The sequence below is a fragment of the Anser anser genome, assembly GCF_964211835.1.
Source record: "Anser anser genome assembly, chromosome: 11".
NCBI classification, from domain to species: domain Eukaryota; kingdom Metazoa; phylum Chordata; class Aves; order Anseriformes; family Anatidae; genus Anser; species Anser anser.
The window spans coordinates 4,201,369-4,222,644 of NC_139732.1; the positions used below are offsets into that span (position 1 = coordinate 4,201,369).

General features: G+C 42.5%; 1 protein-coding gene across 6 annotated transcripts; it reads left to right on the forward strand.

Moving 5' to 3' along the window:
• Nucleotides 1–12,000: 12,000 nt before the first annotated feature.
• Nucleotides 12,001–21,270, forward strand: LOC310905634 (protein C19orf12 homolog). Of its 6 annotated transcripts, none has more exons than XM_083852189.1 (4): nucleotides 13,411–13,787; nucleotides 14,263–14,305; nucleotides 18,487–18,663; nucleotides 20,262–21,270. In XM_083852189.1, exons 3-4 carry the CDS (start codon nucleotides 18,504–18,506, stop codon nucleotides 20,525–20,527), a joined length of 426 nt encoding a protein of 141 aa, XP_083708315.1. In that variant the 5' UTR covers nucleotides 13,411–13,787; nucleotides 14,263–14,305; nucleotides 18,487–18,503; the 3' UTR covers nucleotides 20,528–21,270. The 6 variants fall into 6 exon arrangements, with proteins under 6 accessions (XP_083708319.1, XP_083708315.1, XP_083708317.1 ...); XM_083852190.1 differs by lacking the exon at nucleotides 13,411–13,787 and adding an exon at nucleotides 13,828–13,924; XM_083852194.1 differs by lacking the exon at nucleotides 13,411–13,787 and adding an exon at nucleotides 13,840–13,924 and having other exon boundaries at nucleotides 14,263–14,330.
• Nucleotides 21,271–21,276: the final 6 nt, after the last annotated feature.

Below are 21,276 nucleotides of genomic sequence, written 5' to 3' on the forward strand. Positions count from 1 at the left end.
GGAAATATTAGTTCTTAGGTTTACAAAGTGCCTCAGTTGTAAATACCCATAAAAATGACAATTTGGTAGGTCGTATTTATTCTTAAGCGGGTCAAAGGACATTAGCGTATTCCTCCTATATAAATCTGTCAAGTACAGAATTTCTTTATGCTCCCAAATCACAAAAGCGCCTCTTACAGTCAAGGAGAAAATGTCACATTATTGCCAATCAAGGACAACAAGCAAGCATATCGATCTCTACCCAATAACTTTTGCCCTGCTCGCTAAGTTTTTATTACTGTAACTGGACATATCAAGGGACCGGATTTAATCTATACATATAGTGCTGATTTATTACAGGAGGAGAAATACAGTCTGGCCTTACTCCTCGCTCAATATTTTAACAGTTATTTTGTCCCTTGCACGGAAGCTTGCTATGACTTTTCCTACAGACAAGGTGCATAACTTTCAGAGATCCCTGGATGTGCACAAATCTTCAGCTTCCATAGGTATGTCAAATGTTACATGTGCATATGCATTCTGCATGTGGTGGTCTTAGTCTTGAGTCTTGATTTTAAGAGTTTGTATATGTGGAAGTCTGTAGCGCGGTTGTTGTTTGGTTTGTAGAGGCATAAATCAGAATTTTTCTGGGGAGAGGAGAGATGAGATCAGAGAGCACACAGACATAAAGGCCTGAGCCAGGTCTCGAGGTGTGCTGGCTCTCATTTCGTTATGTGGGACTGTGTATGTAAAGCCTTATATAAAGGGGCTGTTTACCAGCCACAGGTACTGGAATGTAGCAGCATGCTAGCATTGTCCTTCTTGGTTCTTCTGTTAGTGAAGCTTCATGGTTTTTTGTCACTTTTTATTGGTAACTGCAGAGGATTTGGCCTATTCCACCCACAAAGCATCTTTGAACTCTCTGAAAAGTGAAAGACAGAAAAACACACAAAAAATAAAACACACAACTGAAGGGAAAGATCTTCACCACAGAATTATGGAACAGTTGAGGTTGGAAGGAGCATCATTTAGTCCAACCTGACTCAAAGTAGAGTCAACTTGAACAGAGTACTCAGGATCTTCTCGCAACAAGTTTTGAATATCTGCAAGGAAGGAGACTCCACCACCTCTCTGGACAACCTGTTGCAGTGCTTCAGTCTTCTAGGATAAGCTTCTGAGTTAGAAACAGGCTATGTAAGTCAGCAGAAGCAGTTATCTGCTCATTTTGTTATGATAAATATATGAAGTCAGTATTCTCAAGAGCAGCCAGCTCTCCTCTGTTGTTGTATGGCTATGCAGTTCTCCTGCTTTTTTCTTTTTTTTAATACCTGGGCGAAAGGCATGAGTTTTGGTTGCTCTTTGGCTTCTTAAGAAGGCAACCCCTCTGTGGAATAAATGGGTGCAGAAGTAGCTGATGGATTTCTCACTCATGCTCACAATAATGTGTAGAGAGCTAGAAAGGTGATACCCCACTTTATTTCTCAATGGAGCAAGTAGAGGGACTTGTGCTGAGTTTCCCCAGACATGTCCTTCCCCCACCAGAAATTTTGTCAAGAGGTTATATTCAAGGATTGTGTATGTTAGTCAAGATTTCCAGCTGTTTAGTAATCCCAGATTTTCCTCGTCATGGGAGCAGATCCTTTCTACAGTACATGTATCACAAATCTGAAATTGGAAATGCCCACTGCACTGCACATGGTGTGCACACTCACAGTAAATGGGATGTGGTCAGGGTTTCTGTGCATGTGCTCTACTGTTTAGTTTCACAAGCACAACAAATTGGATGTGTCCTGGATATTTTGGATTTACTGTGCATGTTCAAACCATCTGTGCAACACATGTACCACAGGTCTGACGATGCTTTATGGGTTGGACACGATGCCTACACTACGCAGCTCCTGGTGGTACATTTCAGGATAGGAAATTTAGACCGGGATAATGGAGCACACAGAAATAGTGCCTTTCACTGGGACCCTCTAGGAAGAATGCTGCCATTAGAAGAAGCTGATTTTTGGTTCTTCCATCTCTTGACTTGAGAGGTAACTGTACAGTAAGTCTTATCCTGTTTTCCACGTGCTTTGCTACTGCACAAGTTTTGAAAGGATCTCAGAAGGCGGTGGTTTTTGATTTGGGGGGAAGGGATTGTCTAGGCTGGAACGTATTCTGTTCACTTTTGTGAATTTAAGCCAGAAGAGGGGGGGAGAGTGAGCAAGCTGGTAGTAAAGAGACAGGGAAATATGACCCAGGGTGCCTGTTATCCATTTCCAGGGTCAGATGGAAATGTAGACCTTTGCCAGCCTTCTTCAAATCATCTTGCAGAATCAGGTCCAGAACTGAGAAAGTTACAGGTGGTCCCATGAAATTCTCACCTTTCCAGCTAAGTACAGAAAGCTGTACTTGCTAGATCAGTGATGAATCACGACTTCCTTCCCTCCAAAGAGCCTTGGGCTTTTTCTCCCCTCCAAACATTTAACTTACTTGCAGGGCTGACAGAAAAGCAGTAGATTTTTTTTTTCAAATATCCATTTGCCTTCCCATTTATCTGCTTTGATCTAAAATATAGAACCTGATGGATGCCCTAGGTAAATCAAACATTTTCTGTCTGCCAAAACGGTTTTGCAAATGCTTATTTCATGCCATTACCATTTTTCTGTTTCTAGTAGTAAATCAAAAAGTATCACCCATTCATCCACTTTAAAAGTAATGCCTTTCCTTTGCATAATTACACATACCCAGTGGAGATCTGTATGCACAGTAAATCTATTCCTTTAAAAGGTTTCGCCTTAAGTACCACAGTGACATAAATTGGTGTAGAGCAAATTTATTTATTTAATAGGTTTATTCTTTTAACTGATCTGGTAACTGTTATACTTCCATTGTTTGATTTGGGTGGGGAGGGCTTTTATTAACGTATAAGATTTAATTCTGCAGCAGATGTTTATGTAATAAGGTCTTACTCGTTACAGGACTTGTAGTAATTGATCTGTATGTGTAATTTCTTCTCATTACAAGTTTGTTCTTAACTGGTGTTCAGGGGGTCTTCACTGTATCTCCAGTAAATCCTTGAGAATTAGATAGTTTAACGAATGTAATGAGCAAACCTGAAAGAAGTACAAATAGGGAATTGTATGTATTTGGACATTACCTCACCAAATGTGCAAATAACATAAATTTGGTATTAAAAGTGAGAAACTGCCATAAACAAATGTATTCTGGTAACAAGCACCCCAGACAGTATTTTGGCAAAGTAAAAATTTAAAAAATGGATCTCTTCATCATTCTCATGTAAACTTGTTCATTTTTATCAGTCATGCTTGTAGCTCTCAGGGGTGTAAAACCTAAAGCAGACAAGCCCAGCTGGTGGGAGCCTGAGAGTAAAATGATGATTTTTTTTTTTAGCAGATCCAAGTTGATTTTTAGGCTTGATAGAATTATCTTTGATTTCCCTGTGGGTGAAATTGTAAGAAGTATATTTAAATAAATAAATAAAATAGGGCACTTTATCAGAACAACGAAGGTAGCAAAACACCAGAACCTAATTGTAGCTGAGCACATAAACATATCCTGAGTGCATTTGAAATTGTGGTTACAGTGCACTCCTGCAAATATTTACATAGACGTTCAATTTAATGCACACAGAAGTCTTGAGACATGCACTGAGTCTAAGAATATACAAGATTGTAGGTTAGGTTGTGACATGAGTTAAGTCATGGAGAACTGAACAAAACTTCTAGTGTAACTATTTTTCTGTGGATGTATTTTCCGCGGCACTGGATGTGAAAGCGAAACTTAAGTTGGCTGCATTTCTTTAGGCTATGCATTAAAAACATGCAAAACATTCTGGGGAGAGGATGGTTCACAGTAAAGTTTCAAGTCTTGAATATCAATTAGTTAATGAGGGTAATTTTATGAATATAATCAAAATATTCAACCCTATGATTTTTCACTATTCATTTCAAAATCTTATCGCTTCACAACAGTATTGGAAAGAGTAACAAATGCTGGGAAGGAAGGTGGTGGCGCGGGGAAGCAGGGGAAATACCCCATGCGAACATTAAGGAGCAGATTCAGTAGTGGTGTGTTGACTTTGGCTGTTTTACATATACTGAATGTCTGCCTGATTCTTGTTTTAGACCAATTCTAGCCATTGCATTTCATGCCTAATACTGATGTGTTACGGTAAATCACAGGTTCTCTTTAGTGTTTAGGTGTACGCATAAATACGCATGCAGCCTAGCCCAGCTGTTTCAGCTAACCTGAGCAACATATTTCCAGAGAGATGCATACCCCGAGTAGGAAGAAAAAACACTTTTAGCTAGTTTATAGTTGTTCCTGATAATTTTAACAGCAGGATCGTGTGATCTGTTTGCTTGTGATAGGAGAGACTTAGTAAGTGACAAAGATGCCTCTTTGAATCCTGTGTCCAAGGATGCGGTCAGGGGAGCTGCTAACTGGGAGCACTGGGGGCTGCAGCCTCCCCTGATGGAAACAGCCGCCCTCAGTTACGGGGCTGGGAACCAGAGGAGCCACCTTAAAGGGTGAGAGTACCTCAGCTCCCAGATTGGCTCAATCTTTGTCTTCCCATGCTGTTGCATCGATGCTAATCAATGTTAATTATGGTAGTGGGGCTTGTGATGTACTCATTATAAGAGCCATCCTATTTTTCTGTGCTTGTATAGTCTGTAACACAATAGAGCCCTGATTGGGGTTCCCTAGATGCTACAAATAGTAATACAAATAGCTGTTACGAATACGTGGTTCATGGTGCAATACTACCAAACCCAGTTCCTGCAGCCTACTGAAGCATCGCTTGGTGTTTCTGTCCACGTTACCCCGTATGCCATAGTGAGTGGTGTGTCTTGATAGTTGGGACATCAGCGCAGTAAGTCATTTGAGCTTTTGTGTGTGTTTAAGTAGATGCTTGTTTTTAAGCTTGCACTTGTATTTGTGGTTGTTGGTGTAAATATACTTGAAGTTAAGCCTGTGCTTTAAAACTTGTCTGACTCAGGATCCTTATTCCACTGGGTTCCCATCGCGCTACTGCTCTGTTGACGGTGCCAAAAGTTGACAGCCACTGCGGGGTGGCGTGCCAGGACATTTGCTTCTTTCCCAAGTCGGAGGTTAGGTACAAGAGCTGGGAGATGCCTCCTGCCGAGAGCTGAGCTAGTTGCATGCAGGTTGTAGCATGGGTGCCCACCTCCTGCTGGGCCCAGAGCAGGTGGAAGCCAGGAGCCAGGAGCTGCTACTTCCCTTTCTCGAGGGCCTGCAGTTGCCTTCCCGGTCGATGTTGCTCCATGCTGGGCACCCCAGTACCAAGCTGCTCTCTGACAGGCACAGACCCTGTGATGGATTTGGTTCAGTTGGGCTGTTGGCCTCGCTGAGAATTTCAGAGCTATTGTTTATATGCATTAGTTGGTTTAAATAATTACTATTCAGCCCTTGAGTCTGCAGCCCCAGGTTTTACCCTCTTTAATTCCAGTGACTGAAACAGACTCATAAATCTTTATCAAAGAAAGTTTTCCTCGAAGAGACCCTTATTGCTTGTTACTTTAAAAAAAAAAATGTATACTGGTTCTACTCCCATTTTTTTTCACTTCCCGCTGGATGGCATGCCTGGTTCATAGTTACCTGTGTGTGGTTTAGGTGTTTTAATTGTCTAACTCTCATTAGTTGTCTGTTGTGTACAGCAGTGTGCTTACCAAGCTTGTGTAACAAAAACGTTTTAAATTGTTAATGTCTGTTACCTCTCTTGAGTGTCTATGTTGTTTTTAAAAGGAATTTGAGTCAGTGTTGAGTTGTTTCTGTGTTTGTAATTAACTTAAAATATTTAGTATAGAAGCTAGATTCTTCCCTGTTAACAACTGTGCTTTACTGAAATTTCATGATCTACAGCACACCCTAGTGATATCTGGAAATCACGAAGTTAGATCCAGTCAATTTTACTTGCTCTGTGGTGATACAAAACTTTGGAGTCCACTAAGCCAAGTCCACAGAAGTAAATGCCTCCATATCCAAAATGGGAAGAGGTTTAATTCCTTGGCTTATCAACAAAAAGTAGCCTGAGAAACTGAGACTATGGTATATTCTTCTGTGGAAAAAACATCTGTATAATGAGTTCCTCTGGATTTCAATCTGGAGCGTTGGACGCGTTTTTACAGCAGACCACGGGGAAAAGCAGATAGTTGTCTGAGAAGAGAGAACACTTGTTGGGGGGTTTCTCTGAGACTGGAGAGAGCATGGAAGGAGCAATCGGATGTGAATACAAACAGCATGGAGGAAACCTGCAGGCAGTCTTTGTAGGTCAGAAGTCCGAATGATCTTTTAGTATCTTATAACCAGAACATTACAAATTATGCTAGATATTCAGTTGCTCCTTTTGCAGAAGGTTAGGTCACTTGTTTTTTTCAGATGATGGTACCTCTATCTAGTTTTCAGTGGCTAACAGGCCCCATGTAATCCTGCAGAGGAATGTCCACCTACTCAACTTTTAAGGTGATCTTGCACTCAGCTTCTCCTGGATTAGGATCTGTATTTCACTAATTTGATTTCTTCTTAACTGAATGCACAGAATGCTAAGGGTTCTGAATTGGCAGCTTGTTGACCCTCTGATAGCATGAGAAGAGAAAGCAGGGTTGAGAAGGACTCTAAGTGATGTTTATTTAAATAGCCAAGAAGGAAAGCAAATATTTATCGGAGGTGAAATCAAATTGATAATGTATGGATAACACTGAATGTCAGTGAAAACAGTAAGAGTATCAGAGAAAAGAGTATAGGTTTTTAAGTTAATGGTTATTGAAGTTAAACCACATGAATTCTCAAAGGGAAGCAGAATTCATCAGAGACAAGAGTTAACAGTACTGTAACCTCCCAATGTGTGAAAGCTGGAGAGCATCCATTGCAGATGCTGTCAAGCACTCCAGGAGGCTCGTGCCCAGTCCACTACACCTGTAGAATGGTTACCTCTGTGTGCCTAAGCTCCAAACAGCTAAGCTATCTCAGGAAAAGCAGCAGGTTTGGCCAGGGAGCATTGCATGCCAGCGAATGAGCAGCCCTAGGGCTGTTCTGATTTTCACGAGGGGTCATGAAACCCTGACAAATGCAACGTACCACATCCCGGTACCCTTGACCAGCTTGCAGCTGCAGCTTGGCTCAACTGAAATATCCGCTCCTGTACCGCTGTTAGATGCACAGAGCACCAATTGCCTGTGGAAGGCATGCACGAAAAATCTGTAGTATTTGGGGGAAAGTTTATTCTGAAAGACCTCTGCGTTTCACTCTTGTCAGGTAATCCAAACAATAAGGGAAATGAGTGTTTTGTTTTATGTAAATAAAAACAAAAAGTTTGCAATAATTTATGGTATTTATTTAAATGACATGCAAATTACTTTGTGAAACTTAGGGGGGAAAGCAGCACAACTGAAACAGCACAATTGTTTCCAAGAATGCCTTGCATTCATTTCAAATCCACATACAATATTTCATTCATGCTTAATTATTTCCCCCATGCTAGTCTAAGCATTACTAGTTCCCTTTGTCTTTTTGCTTTTGCATGCAGTGTGATTAGCAAAACTGCTTGTGCTCTACCAACTTCTGCACATATGGGGTTTAGCCTCATTGTTTGAGGGGTGGAGCAACAAGCAATATGAACACTCATGCTGCCAAATTTGGCACACGTGAGCCCTCCAAAGTATACAGATATCACCCGTTTCATTTAAATCCCTGTCCATATTTTGCATTGCTACCAGAACAGCAACTCCATTGTCTGGGTGTATTATTTGAAACAGCTTTTCTCCCATTGTTTGTGTACTGTAATCCTTGAGGTTTCTGTAGTCATCGTGAGCAGCTTACTTGAAAGAAATCACTTAGCTCTCACAGATCACTCTCTGAACCTGCTGGCAAAGGAACAGGCCATGACTAAAGCATGAGACCTGTGATCCTTCTGAAGAAAATCTCTTCAGTCGAGTTTATAATTTGTTGCTTTCATGGGGCTCTGTTCTCAGGGTTTGGACTCAGTGTTATCTTTTCGTCCCCCATGGATTTTTTTTCTACAAGGCATTATGGGAATGTGAGCTGAAAAAAAAAAAAAAAAAGAGTAATGCTAGCTGTGGATGTGTACCCTAACAACATTTTACACACATTTCAAATACTGGCAAAGGGAGACATCTACCGTTTGACAGAAATTAAGGATAGTTGTTTATTCTAATTGCGGCAAAATCTTAGCCGTTTATTCTTCCATGGTATGGAGATTGGCATATCCTGCTGTGAGTCTTTTCAATAGACTTGATAACTTAATGCTTGTCTGTTTAGGGCCGAATAAAAGATCCCCTGGAACTTATCACAGAAAAGGAAGGGGCTGCTCAGTTCTTTCCCTTCCTACCATTCAGTCATCTGCATGGTCAGTGCCCTCTGCGCCAGTGGCACTTGCATCTCAGGGTTGTGTCTATGCACACTGTTGTAGGTAAAGGAATTTGGCACAAGCCCTTTATAAATTTTTGTCCATTAAAGGTCTTGAATGCACATCATTTTACTCCTGAGACATCTATTTATGAGATTTTGAAGACTGGTTCCCAAAATGAGGTCTGCAGAAAGCCAGCAAAGGGCTTCTTCATAGTTTGTAAAGAATGGGTGTACTCCAGTTCTTTTTGTTTTCAAAGTCTAGATCACATTCTAGAACAACTATAAATACAGTATAAACGCTGCTCTGCTTTTCATTTAGCTTAGCTATAGCTCTTTAGACAATCTTGTAGCCACAGAGGCATTATGTGATCCCAAATGGTGACACCCTTGTGACTGCAAGTAAAGGAGAGGTAGCTGAAGAGACAGTATTAAAACATAACATGCACAACTGTGCCAAGTCTGAAAATTCCATTTTAAGATGTTTGAGTATTTCAAAAGGCTTCTGGAAGCTTTGAATCTGGTCCATCATCGTACAGAGGGATTCAAATTCACCTTTCCATCATGTTGCCTCCAAAAAGTCAAGTGAGAAAACAAAATCAGGCAGTGCAATTGGTGTCAGCTGGCCTCTTCTCTTCCCCCTCAGTGAATTTGAGCCCCTCTCCTCTTGCCTGTCACATAGTCAGAATTCACACCCAGGAAGGCTTGAGAGAATTGTTGTGTGTTCCTAGAAGAACGGGAAGCTTTGTCCAATGGCTATGTAGATGTCAGGCTCTCTTTCAGCACCCACGACGTTGGTATAAATTTGGGAGTGAAGTCAGCCATGGACCCTTCACTCTGATGGGACTTATAATCAGTTAAAATTTTACTCTTTGTGTCCCCGAAGTACTGTATATTTATGGCCAGAATTTTATGTAGCCAAACATTTACTATTCTCAGGCTCCACAAGCACTGAGTTACAATATGGATTTCTTAACTACTGAATAGTATCAAGCATGGAAATCTCACTGATGTCATTCCAGACTCCTTCAAATGTCATCCTTCCATCCTTGGTACTAGAATGCTTTATTCTTATCTGCATTTACTGTACACATTTTAGATCTGATTTTGAACTTTGTCTGCCTTTTTTGCCCTTTAGTTAGAGGTTTGGAGAAACCTCAGATATGTACATTCTGTAAAAAAAAAAAAAAAAAAAGTGGAGAGAAGTGGTGGTAGGAGATTCTGTTCTTTAGTTCCTCCCCGGAAGCCTCACAGATATTTTGTGTAGCTCATTTTTACCAGGATTTTTCTTGCACTTCAGTGTTCAAACATGCTATAACATACGAACATAGAAACTAATTTCAGGACACTGACTTTTACATTCAGATTCACTGTAGCTTTTTCTGAAAACATTACAAAATGGCTACTCTGTGCCAGTAAATGCAATTATTGAATTAGGCTGCTGAGGAGGAAAAAACAAACAAACAAACACAAACACAGCATAAACGATTATTATAGTGAGTCTAGAAGAGCAGAAGATAGGTATACTGTTTGCAGTTAAGGAAACATACTTTAATTATCTGTAACAGCTTGCTTGGATAGCACTAGCTAGCGATGTATGCTTTATTCCAAACCACTAGACTATATTTTTGGATCATCCTTCAAGAATGAGATGATAGGAGGTAATTAATAGTGTTTTGTGACCTTCTGCACCGGTAGTCCATCGTTTTGGCATTGAAACTGATTATGCCCAACTTGTCACTTCATCACTTGCAAGTGTGTGCAGAGAGACCAAAGAAGCACCTCTTAGAGCAGCAGTGGAACGATTTAGTTCAGACACACTGTTCTTCACATTCACCCTGTTTCCTACAAGCTGATGAGGCAAACCTCCTTTTCACTTAATGTCACATAAGGTACATTGAAAGGCTGTGAAGAGACAGATGTTCTACAACTTCACTTCATATGCAAAAACCTGTTATATCGTTTATTTGCATTCAATTAGAAGTCAGACCCTGATGAATATCTAACGTAGGAAATGGGGAAAAGATTTGCCATCAAGCATATGCTTTGATTGTAGTGGATCTCTGTAGCCTCCTATTGTGTGTTCCTGTAGTGAATTGGGTAAAATTGTCATTTTTACTATATTATTTACACCTGCATGCACTGAGATGAAGAGTGCTAATAGGTGAAAATTGGAGTTAGGTTACTGATTTTAGAATTTCTTTTTCCTTTTGTCATTACACAGAGCTCTGGAGGAAGCACAATTCCTTTTAAACAGCCATTCTGTAGCTGCAGAATTCCCCTTACAGGAAAAGCCTGGCTCTGTTCAAGTGCTGTAGCATTGCTTTTATTTATTTATTTTCTCTTTCAGCGTAGGTTATGCCTCGTTTTGTGAAGTTCACAATTTCTCGCTAATCCAGAACGTAATATGAAGAAGTTAAAATTCTAAGTGTGTTGTTTTCAAGAAGGGAAGATTCAAATTATAATATGAAGAGAAGTAGCAGACTCCTTTAGAACAGATTCTTGTTCCTGTGACCCTTCAGAGCATGCATATGGTGGTTCTGTATTTATCTAGGGAGAGATACAGGTTGTGTGGAACCCCAGACATTAGACAGAGCTGAGCTGGGAGGAACTGATACAAACCTCTTATGCTTCCAAGCTTGGATATGGTCAGAAACCTGCTTTGTTACGTCTTCTGTCCCCTTTCCTCTCTGTGACCACTCCCATTGCACATTCTAAGGAATGCACAGCATTTCTTCCTTTTTCTTCTTTCCTACATGCTTTGATGAAATAACATTGTGAATTAAGCCATCCTCACCAGTATACAAGTTAATGTGTTGGCACAGAAGGGGAATCTCACTGCATGTTTTTAAGTGCTTTAGAAACTTAGGCACGTCAATCTATATTACTTGCACACGCCTCAAGTTTTGTAGTTTTTTTTTCCTGACACTGTAATAGTGAGAAATTTAGAGATTGCATGGGATAAAAAAGTGCAACTACACGAAACTACAAGTCTGCCACGCACAGTTGCCTAACCCTTGTATTTTCTCAGGGAATCTCTGGCACAGAAGAAAATTTAGAGAACCAGTGTCTTCAACTATTTTTTTTCCCCCTAACAAGATTATGTGCCTCAATTTACAAATCTGCCATGGTTTCCTGAGAAGGTAATAGGTATTTCAGATAATTGTATCAGGTATTTCAGGACAATTCCTCCAGCACTGAGCCTGCTCCTGATGGACATTTTCTCTAGACCCTGTACAGAGCAGGCAGGAAGCCAGAATGAATCAGTCTGTTGGTAGCAACGGCCAGTCTCCAGCTGAAATCATTCCTGGCCCCTCCTTGGCCTATCTCCGAGTATGTCAAAAGCTGTGAATTAGGGGATTTTTTTCCTGTTTCTTTTTAGGAGTACAGAGTTCCTGGTAACCTGAAGAAGAAAAAGGCACAAAGCATCCTGCTAAAGGAAATTAATTAGTGAGTGGATGCTGATAAAAGACAAAGAGAACCAGTACAGGAATAGAAATGCCATCTACTACTTATAAGAGCCTAGCATACTGTGGAGAATACAGTGAGATCCTCGGCAGGATCCAAGCTGCAGCAGGACCTCCTTGAACTGCTCTTACTCCACCAACTCCTAGAATTTAAAAAGCATACGGATGTTTATCTCAGGTACTAGTTATTTATTCTGTTCAAACGGGCATAAACACATGCTGAAATTACAGTGACAGTTATTCACAATCCTGTAAGAGAGAATACAGCCAGCAGAGTTATCTCATCTTTCATTCAAGATCACGTTTCCCAAAGTGCACCTGTGGACCCGAACCCCCGAGGTGGCTAGGAGGTCGGATAGCCACCAGATGGAGCCAGCTGGGCAGTAAACGTGGTCAGGAGAAAATCTCTTCCGGGTCTTACTGCTTCAGTAAGACTAAAACCAGGAGTTTTCTGCATGGTTACTTAGCAAAAACTCACAGAACGCTTGGTGGACTGTGTGGTGTGCTGATTCATGTGTGTAGGTTAATGCTCACCAAAAAAATAGGCACACCATCAGATACTGGCTGGTAACTACATGCAGAATGAAATCTGGATCCAACTGATTACAGCGGCCAACTCCCATTGATTTTAACAGAGTCAAAGTTTATTGGAGAGTGTACTGTGATTTACAGTACCTCTTAGAGGATACATTTTGCACAATTATCTCACACTTTCACTATAGTAACTTCTAGCATAGAAAAAATAATGGCATAATATCTGCTGATGTAGTCCTAATAAATTATTAGTGTTTATCCTTAGTTTGAGTTCTGACTTAATAATTCAGTTCAGGATAGACTGATAAAAATTCCCTCCTTCAGTGGTCAGCAGGCTTCATTGTTCTTAATTTTGCTCCTAGGAAAGCTGCTTCCAGCTGGAATTCGGGGGGGGGGAACTTCTGCAAACGTATGTGGCATTTTGGTTCTTTGTTCATTTTAGGGATTACATTTGCTCTTTACATCCAAATCATAAAAATCAAGAGCACCAGCAGACCTGTAACATTTTGAGTTGTTAAACAGAGAGTTATTTTATGTGATCATATAAAGCATGGGGAGGTTAAAAAGTCCCCAGTGCAACCACAGGTAAGAGACCAAAATTGTAAGTTATGTTCTTTCCTCTTCGCATCCTGCTTTTTCATCTTCTCAACAAGGAACTGAGGGGAGATGGCTGACTTTAAATCAGAGATGAAATCATAATAAAGACTTAGCTGACAAGGAAACAAAAGCCTCACAATAATCCATTCTTGGAAAACAACAGCTTTCTTAACGTTAGGCAGCAACTTTTTTAGGATTGTGCTGGTGTTCAGAAGCAGCGTGATATTTCCAGAGCCCATATGTGACACGGCTGTTTAACCCTGCCTCGGCTCCTCCTTGATTGCATGTGGTGCTGCACCAGCCTCGCACACCGCGCGTTACCGAGCTGATGACTGACCCAGATGAACAGGATACAAAAACACTCTCGGATGAGCCTGCTCGGACCGCGGATGCCCTGATGGTGTTGTGGTAGACAGGCCCTTCCTTCCTCTTTTCCTAAATAGCTCAGATGGGGCTGGGGGACGCTCCTGGAGACCAGCACACCCGGCGGCACGGCCGTGTTGGGGCTCGGCGGCGGCGGGCCCCGGGATGCCCGCAGAAGAGCCTGGCCCCGGGGGTGCGGAGGAGGCGGAGGAACGGCGCCCGGTGCTCGGCGCTCCCCGGAGCTCCGGGTTCGCCCTTGAAGAAAGCTGGGGCGTCGCCAGGGCCGAGCACAGCCTCGGGGAGCTGCGGCGGGGCGCCGAGGAGAGGGCGGGGAAGGAGGGACCGAGCCCGGGGCAGCTCCGCTCCGCCCCTCGCCCCTCAGCCGGGGTCGCCGCCGCGGGCCGCGCTCCTCCCCCGGCGACGTCTCCTGCGGGCCCGGGGCCGCCGGCCGAGGTAGGAGGTCCGGGGCCGGGGGCCCGAGCGGGCCCGAGCGGGCCCGAGGGAGGAGCCGCGGCCGGGGAGGGACGGAGGGGCTCGGCGGCCGCCCGGCCTCTGTCAGCGGAGCGAGCCTGCGGGGGAGGCCGGGGGAGGTGGGCACAAGATGGAGGGGCGGCGGGCACGGGCGCTCCGGCGGGGGGCGGCTGCAGGCCCGGGGTGCGCGGGGCCGGGGCCGAGACGGCGGCGGGCCCCTGGGTGCCGTGTCACCTCCGGGCCGCGGGCTGGGGCCTTCTGACCGCCCTTTTAGGCGTAACGTCTGGTACCGGCGTCGTAGGAGAACTGAAACAAAAAGAAACGCGAAGCGTGGCTGCGGTGGTTGCTGCAGACGGCTTGTATTTTGTGCTCAGCCTGCTGCAGTCAGAAAGATTGCAGTAAATCTTAACGCGCTAAGGGCGTGCCGATTAATTTCACTTTATTTGTGCTTTTGTAGCGAGTCGGAGGAAGCATCCTTAAAGCTGGACCAAATTCAGAAGGTACCGCTGTAACGTGCCGCCCCAGGTGTCTCTACAAGGGAACCAGCTCAGCTATTCAGCTGTTCTCCGAGCGTCAGCCCTTTTTTCTTTCCTGACTGGAAGTCTGGTCCTTTTGGCTTCAGTGCCAGCTAGCTGACGCAAGTGACCTGTAACTCCTGAATATGTTCTCTGAAATGGAAAACCTAGCTAGGAAAAGAAATAAGTTTCTGCTCAATTGATAGATTAAAAAAGACAACTGGGTAGGGCTAGCGTTTTTTAAGCGATAAGAAACTTGTGGCCAGCCCTTCACAGATACTTAATAATTTAGCCAGCTTCTACATCGTACAGGAACCTGATGCTTCATCTTTGGGTTTCTTTGCTCACAAAACGTTATTTCATGTGTATTAGAATTAGGTTGGTTTAGGAAAAGAAGCCAGTTTGAGTGGGGGTGTGTGGGGGACACATTATGGTGCTTGCAGGTGAGCAAGAGGCTGAATTAGGCAGGAAAAAAAAAAGAACAGACTTGATGCAGGAAAGAAACGATGGGTAGATAGTGTTTATTTATTGGTTATTGATACCCATGAGGTTGACTATCTGAGGTAACAATCCCATTTTTCAAATGCAGAATTGTTCATTTTTAGGAATATGCTGAGACATCTCTGTGGCAGAACAGAGCGTTTTCAACTTCTGGTAAACTTTCTGAGTTTCCTGAAGCATTCTGTCATTAAGTCCTCTCAGATGGAGAACCACGGGTTTTGGTAGATGCTAACAACTGTTGCAGGTCTATCCACCCAGGTAGTTAGAGATTCTCTAGCATTTCATTTGACTGCCAACCAAATGTTTAAACCTCAAAATAGTTATACTTTCCTTTATCCCTTCACAACAACCTGTGTATCCTCTGGCTTAGCCATAAAGCATGCAGTAAGTGTTAGCAAAGTTGAGGGGAAACCAATTGCAAAGCAGTTTTCCAGATGAAGAATAAATTGACTTTCTGTAAGAGAAAACGTAAGGGAGAGGGAAAATCTGAAGTAGTTGCTGAACCTGGCTTTGAAAGCTCATCAGGAGCCCGGCTTGCTTTAGGTGTCAGGAAAACTAGGCTCGTGTAGTTAGCTTTGATCCTCAGCAAGATCTGTGTTGTGCTGTCCTGTCAGTGCTGCAAAGCCTTCATACTGAAGAAGTTTGCATGAGAAGTCCTCTGGATTTAGCCCAAAGAGAAGAAGCAAATTCAGCACTCTGGCCATTGGTTTAGTCTGAGATTGTGCTGAGCTGGTGCAAGACACACTCAAGTCGGTTTCCTTCTCGTTGAGAGGAAGAACTGGATTCTGCACCAGTTACAGGTTCAGAGTGCTGGTGTAAATGTTATTCTGGCTGGAAACCTGGTTACTTGTTGCTGTGTTAAAAAGAAATACTTTTCTTCTTGTTTTTCAGCATTACCAGACTAGTGTGCTTTCTACAAGTCATATATTTTGTTTTTGTTTTCTTGCTGCTCCAGGAAGAACAGAGCAGCCATTTGTTTATTACTTTGAGCTTGGATTTTATTGAGAGACACAATGGAAGCAGAGCGTGTCACTTTGTCACCAACCAACATGCACTGTTATTCTCATACACTGCTGTGTCCTAAGCCTGACCAAAAAAAAAATTAGGTAAAATTAGGAACTGTGATGTTTTATTTGGGCTGGCATGAAGATGAATGAAGTAGTGAGAGGAATGCAACTATTTGAAGAATTTCCTGCTGTGTGTCTATGGAGCTGTAGAGCATATTTGCTCCCTTTCCCAAAGAGCACATTTTTGTTCCCTGTCAGCAGTGCTTGGGTACTACAAAGATTAGGATAATTTGGAGCCAGCCATTTTAGTGCAAAAGAAAACTTTCACAATAGCTATGTTTTAATACGAAACTGTCTGTGATAGTGCTTCACTTAAACTTTGCGCTGGGGAGAGCTGTTCAAGAAAGACTCACAGTTGGTTCGGGCTGAGGAGGTATTACATGCTGTGTGTGGTAAAATCTGCGCTAGAGACTGGAAAATCAAATGCTTGACTATTAGATAGGGGCAAAGTTACATGTGCAACAATAACTCTGTGCCTTCAGTGTGTATGTGATTATATTTTTAATTGTCGTGTGCTTTCTTTCTTCCTGCAAGACCTTTCCTGATGTGTTGTGCAGAAGGAAAGGTATTTGTGTAACGAGCAAGCTTGTTCTTATTGTTCAGTGCCGAGTCCTTTTGCCTTATTTACTGAACGTTCCTTGGACTCTGCTGTCTGTTTTGAGTTTCTTCATTTCTTCTCTTCATGGGCTTTTCTCTGATCCCAGTGCTCTGAATCACGATGTTTCATTGGTATTGAGCTTACTTTTGCAATATGAGATGAGGATATTTTTAGTATCCCTGTCCTCCTAGTATTAAAATATTTGTAAAGTTGAAAGTATCTTCTTGCTGTACCAAACTCAAAACCAAAGATTTATTTTTCAGTGTTTGTTGTTCTCAAACACTGTATGTAAACAGAGCTGTGGTTGAGTTTGGTCGTTATGGTGAAGGATCAGGATTTTTGCAGATAATCTTTCTAGATTGTAGGTTGGGCGTCTGGAAAAGTTAGAATAGTAACTTCTTTCCAAAACGTGTGGTTTAAGTGGCTGGCTTAACAGCACACAACCATTAGTAGCAAAATAAGGGGTAGGATCTTTTTTTTTTTCAGGGAAGCATTCAGTTTTTTTTTTTTTTTTTTTTTAAGGAAAGAAGCTATAGTATCTCTTCATCTAGTCTCCTGCCTTGCTCACTGTACTTGCTGACACCTGCAACACTGTGCCATATATGTTCTTTAATATGTAATGTGTGATAATGCCAAAAAGAATTTTTGCCACCGGTGGCATTGGTGGCACTAATGGTTAGCCACATGTGGGGGGATGTCTTGGCAATGAGAGGGTTTGGGTAGTGCCAGCAAGTGAACGAGGTGGAAGAGGCCTGATTCCAGAGAGATCATTCTCTGGGTCAGGCATCTACCCTGGGCTGGAGATTTTTAACTGCATTTAACGGGGCTGTGATTCCATGACTCCTAGAGAGCCAGTGGAGGCAGTGTTTCTATTTGTGGCTCCTTTAGCATAACACAGCTGAAACTGGGAGCTCCTTCTTCATAAACAGCCACGAGCATGCTACCTGCAGCGTTTGCTGCTTTGTGCAGCATCTCCTGGCTCCTGCTGAGTTTCCTGTGGCCCACGTAACTTCCACCTGGGAAGACAGAATGCCCTGGTAGGGTTGCCATCTCACGCTCTGCTGATGGAATTTTCTGAGGAAGCGTTCCTCTTGACCTGTCCTTTCTGATCTTTCCTATTCTTGTTCCTTTCCCACCTCTGCCTCCTTGTACAAATGAGAGTTGTTTTGCTTGTCTGGTTGCAGTCCCACCCCCCCGTACACTGACATTCCTGTATTTCTGCTTCCTTTTGGTGTGTCCCGTTTATTCCCAGTCCCAGTTCTCTCTTCTGCCTCCTCTTTCCGTCCCCATGGCTCTTCCTGTCCAGGGCAGTGGTTGAGTCACCATCCCTGGAGGTCTTCCAGAAGCATGTAGATGTAGAACTGAGGAGCATGGTTCAGTGGTGGACTTGTCAGTACTAGGTTAAAGGTTGGACTGGATGGTCTTAGGGGTCTTTTTGAACCTGAGTGATTCTACAATTCCTGCTCACCGTAGCCAGACCTTGGTTCAACAACCCCAATCTTCTGCCAACTGAAATCTTCATGCAAGTGTTTCAACATGTAAGAAAATGGAGCGAAGTAATAACAAGCAAATAATTTATGGCAAGAATTAGGACAAAGAGAAGATACCTGGCAGATCTGTAAATTACAATCTACCAGTTATATTTGAGGCTCTGCTTGGTTGTTCTCCTAGAGCCATGTGCAAGGCTGTATAAACATGGTAATTGCTTGAGACTAAGATAATATGCTGTAGAATCAGATAGAAACTTCAATCTTCCGTTGGTATTACTTGCCCCTCCCTGTTCAGTCTTCTGGATTCATCCTCTGGTCTGTACTGTGGTTTCAGCTGCATTTGCACTACCTATAAGCTATCTGTTTTTGTGGAAGGGAAAGAGAAACTTTTTTTTTCTTCTTTTTCCCAGTGACTGTTCCTCTCCTTTATTACTCTGATAGACTCTAGAACTGTAATTCAAAGCAGCAAGAGTTGCATCAACCAAAACTTAACTTAAATATCTTTTTCAGGATCATAACCAGCCAAGATGCCCATCAGGGTTGATGATGTGATGCAGCTGCTGTGCCATGTTTCCCAGGAGAAGGGAATGAAAGCTGCTGTGAAACACTCTGGTCGAGGAGCACTGGTGGCGGGTGCAACAGCGTTTCTTGGGGGCTTGATGGGAGGCCCACCTGGTATCGCTGTAGGTAAGTGTGTTTTGATTTAGGAGTAAGAAGTGTGGTTAAGTCCCTGAGTGAAGAAACTAGTAAGTCTTATGTAGTAGGTACAAGTTGAAGTAAAGGGGTGTGTAGTGGCAGGATTTCATGCAACCGAGCTGTTTCAAGATGGCATTTAGTATTTTAGCTGTTCAGAAGGGTGCTTTTAAGAAGGTGTGCATCAAAAGGCACGTGTAGGTGTTTCCTTTCAGGGTGACAGAGAATTTGCTGATATAAATTCGTTTGCTGAGAACAGAAAAGCATAAAAAGGTTAGAAGTTTAGATAGTATTGGCTCCTTTGAAGCCCTTTGAATGAGCTACTAGAAGTTTGTTTGCTTTAGGTGGGTAGAGTGCTGGTTCCCATATGCTGAGGTGCACCGGTGTCAGAAGTGTAGCACAAACCTGAGAGCAAGCTAACAGGCTCTGAGCTTGTTATTGTGAGCTCTGCTCCGGCACTGCAGTAAGGGAGTGGAAATGGGGGGGTGAGGCAGTGGCAGGAGCGTGAGAGACGGTGGTAGCAGTCATGGCGGGTGAAGAAGAGCAGCAAAATGATGTTTTATTTCTGTATTTTAAAGCTACCTGCTATCCATTTCTTGGTGAACTTTCTTCCCCCATCTGGGATTCTTTCTAAAAATTACAGAAAGGCTGAGTCTAATAGTAAAGGACTGTCTCCTCTGTACCTGTTGAACCACACTGCGCTGGGGAGTTTGAAAGGTGCCTCGGCACTGAAGTTGCATGTGCCTCAGCCCTTGAATAGTCTTTGCTCTTGTGAGCACTTCCATAAATTTAAAGGGCTTATTGATATTGGAGTAAATGGCAATCTCTGGGCAGCATTGTAAATTGTGTGAGTTGCTGTTAAAAAGCATTGTTCTGTAAGTTTGGTAGCCCTTTGAAACAGAATGTCAGTGTAGGGCCGTGACACCGACTTTTTGTTGTTAGTGGTCATAATCGTATCAGCCATGTGGGATCGTTCATCTTGATGACCTGGAACCACACTTCTTACCAGAGCATTTCTTGGTCAGCTGGGGTGGGGTGTTGATTTGGTTGGTGAAAGGTTGAATGTGTCTGAATAACCCCACAAAGTTGATGGTCTTAATCTCTGTTAGCTACCTTCTGAGGTGTGGACTTCATGGGTGCAGTGGGAAGCTGCTATTTGGGGCTTGGCAGAAGCAGAAAGCTTTGATCATTCTGGGAATCTATAGTAAGAGATTATATGTTAATGGCCACTGATGAGGCAGTTGTTAGTGCTTGTGTTTTCCTTGGGGAGGGATTTAGGTAATAATAGAGCATATCCTGAGGAGACCAGTGCCTTAAGGAATGCTGTTTTGTTTCTGATTTATAGCTTGAAACTGTTAGCTTTGATTGTGTGGAGTTCCTCTGTGATTGTTGTTGATGGAAAAAGCTGTAAAAATCCTTCTTGGTGCTTTGAGTGAAAATCATGTGTAAACCTTGTTGAAAGTAAACATGCCTCGTCCACACAACTCTGCACTGATTTCTTATACAGATGGGAATGCCTGATGAAGCCTCTGAATAGAAATTCAGGTTTTACCATTATTTGCTAGAGAGTAACATCTCTCTCTGTTTTCTAGGAGGAGCGCTTGGTGGATTGCTTGGTGCCTGGATGAATAGTGGACAGTTCAGGCCAGTCCCTCAGATATTACTGGAATTGCCTCCTACTGAACAGCAGAAACTCTATGATGAAGCAATGGATATACTCAAGCGCTTAGACTGGACAGATGTCGTTCAGCTGACTGCTCTCGTAATGGGAAATGCTAGTCTCCAGCAGAAGTTGGCAGGAGTGGTGATGAATTACCTCTCCAGAGAGCTAAGAGCAGAGATACAGTATGGAGAATAAACCTTTCCAGATCAGGTTTTTACATTGTAATGAATTCTACTCTGCAATTGTGATTCTTCAACGTAGTAATTATTAGTTATTAATTATTAATTATGAAGTTAGGCAGATCTAAGTATTTTTTTCGGTTTTTTTTGTTTGTTGTTTGTGAAACTAGTCTTTTGTATTATCCTGTTATGTAATTATGACTTGCCATGTAATTTTGAATTAATGTGCAACAGAATTGAGTTCAAAATCATTGAAGGGGGAGTTACACTTCTCTTAAGGTAATGCAGCACTAGGTTAAAAAAAAAAATCATTGTATTTTATTTAGGAGATGTAAAGCATTTCCACAAACAGGATTACATTTCTTCTGTAACGGCCCATAGGTGCCAAAGTAGCTAAGGAACACTGAATAATTTTATCTTTTGAGTTCTACAAAGGAGAGTTATGAGAAAGTACTTCTACTGTGAATTCAAAAATCTCAAGCCTTTATTTTTTGAGATATTTTTTCTTGAGTATTCCTTTCTGGAAGAAGTGAAGCCAATACCTAAAGAGACAAAGCAACAGGAAACTACTGTACATAATTAGTTGTTCCTGGTGTCCTAGAACGGGAAGGTATGGCAAGAAGACTATTAAAAGGGGAGGGGGGGGAAATCTGCCATTTTTATACTATCTCTATTATTAGCTTGTCATTTTAGTATCGGTTTCCCACCTGAATCTGAACATCTGGTCCTCTGTTTTCATTAAAATATTCCTAAGAAGCATCGTTA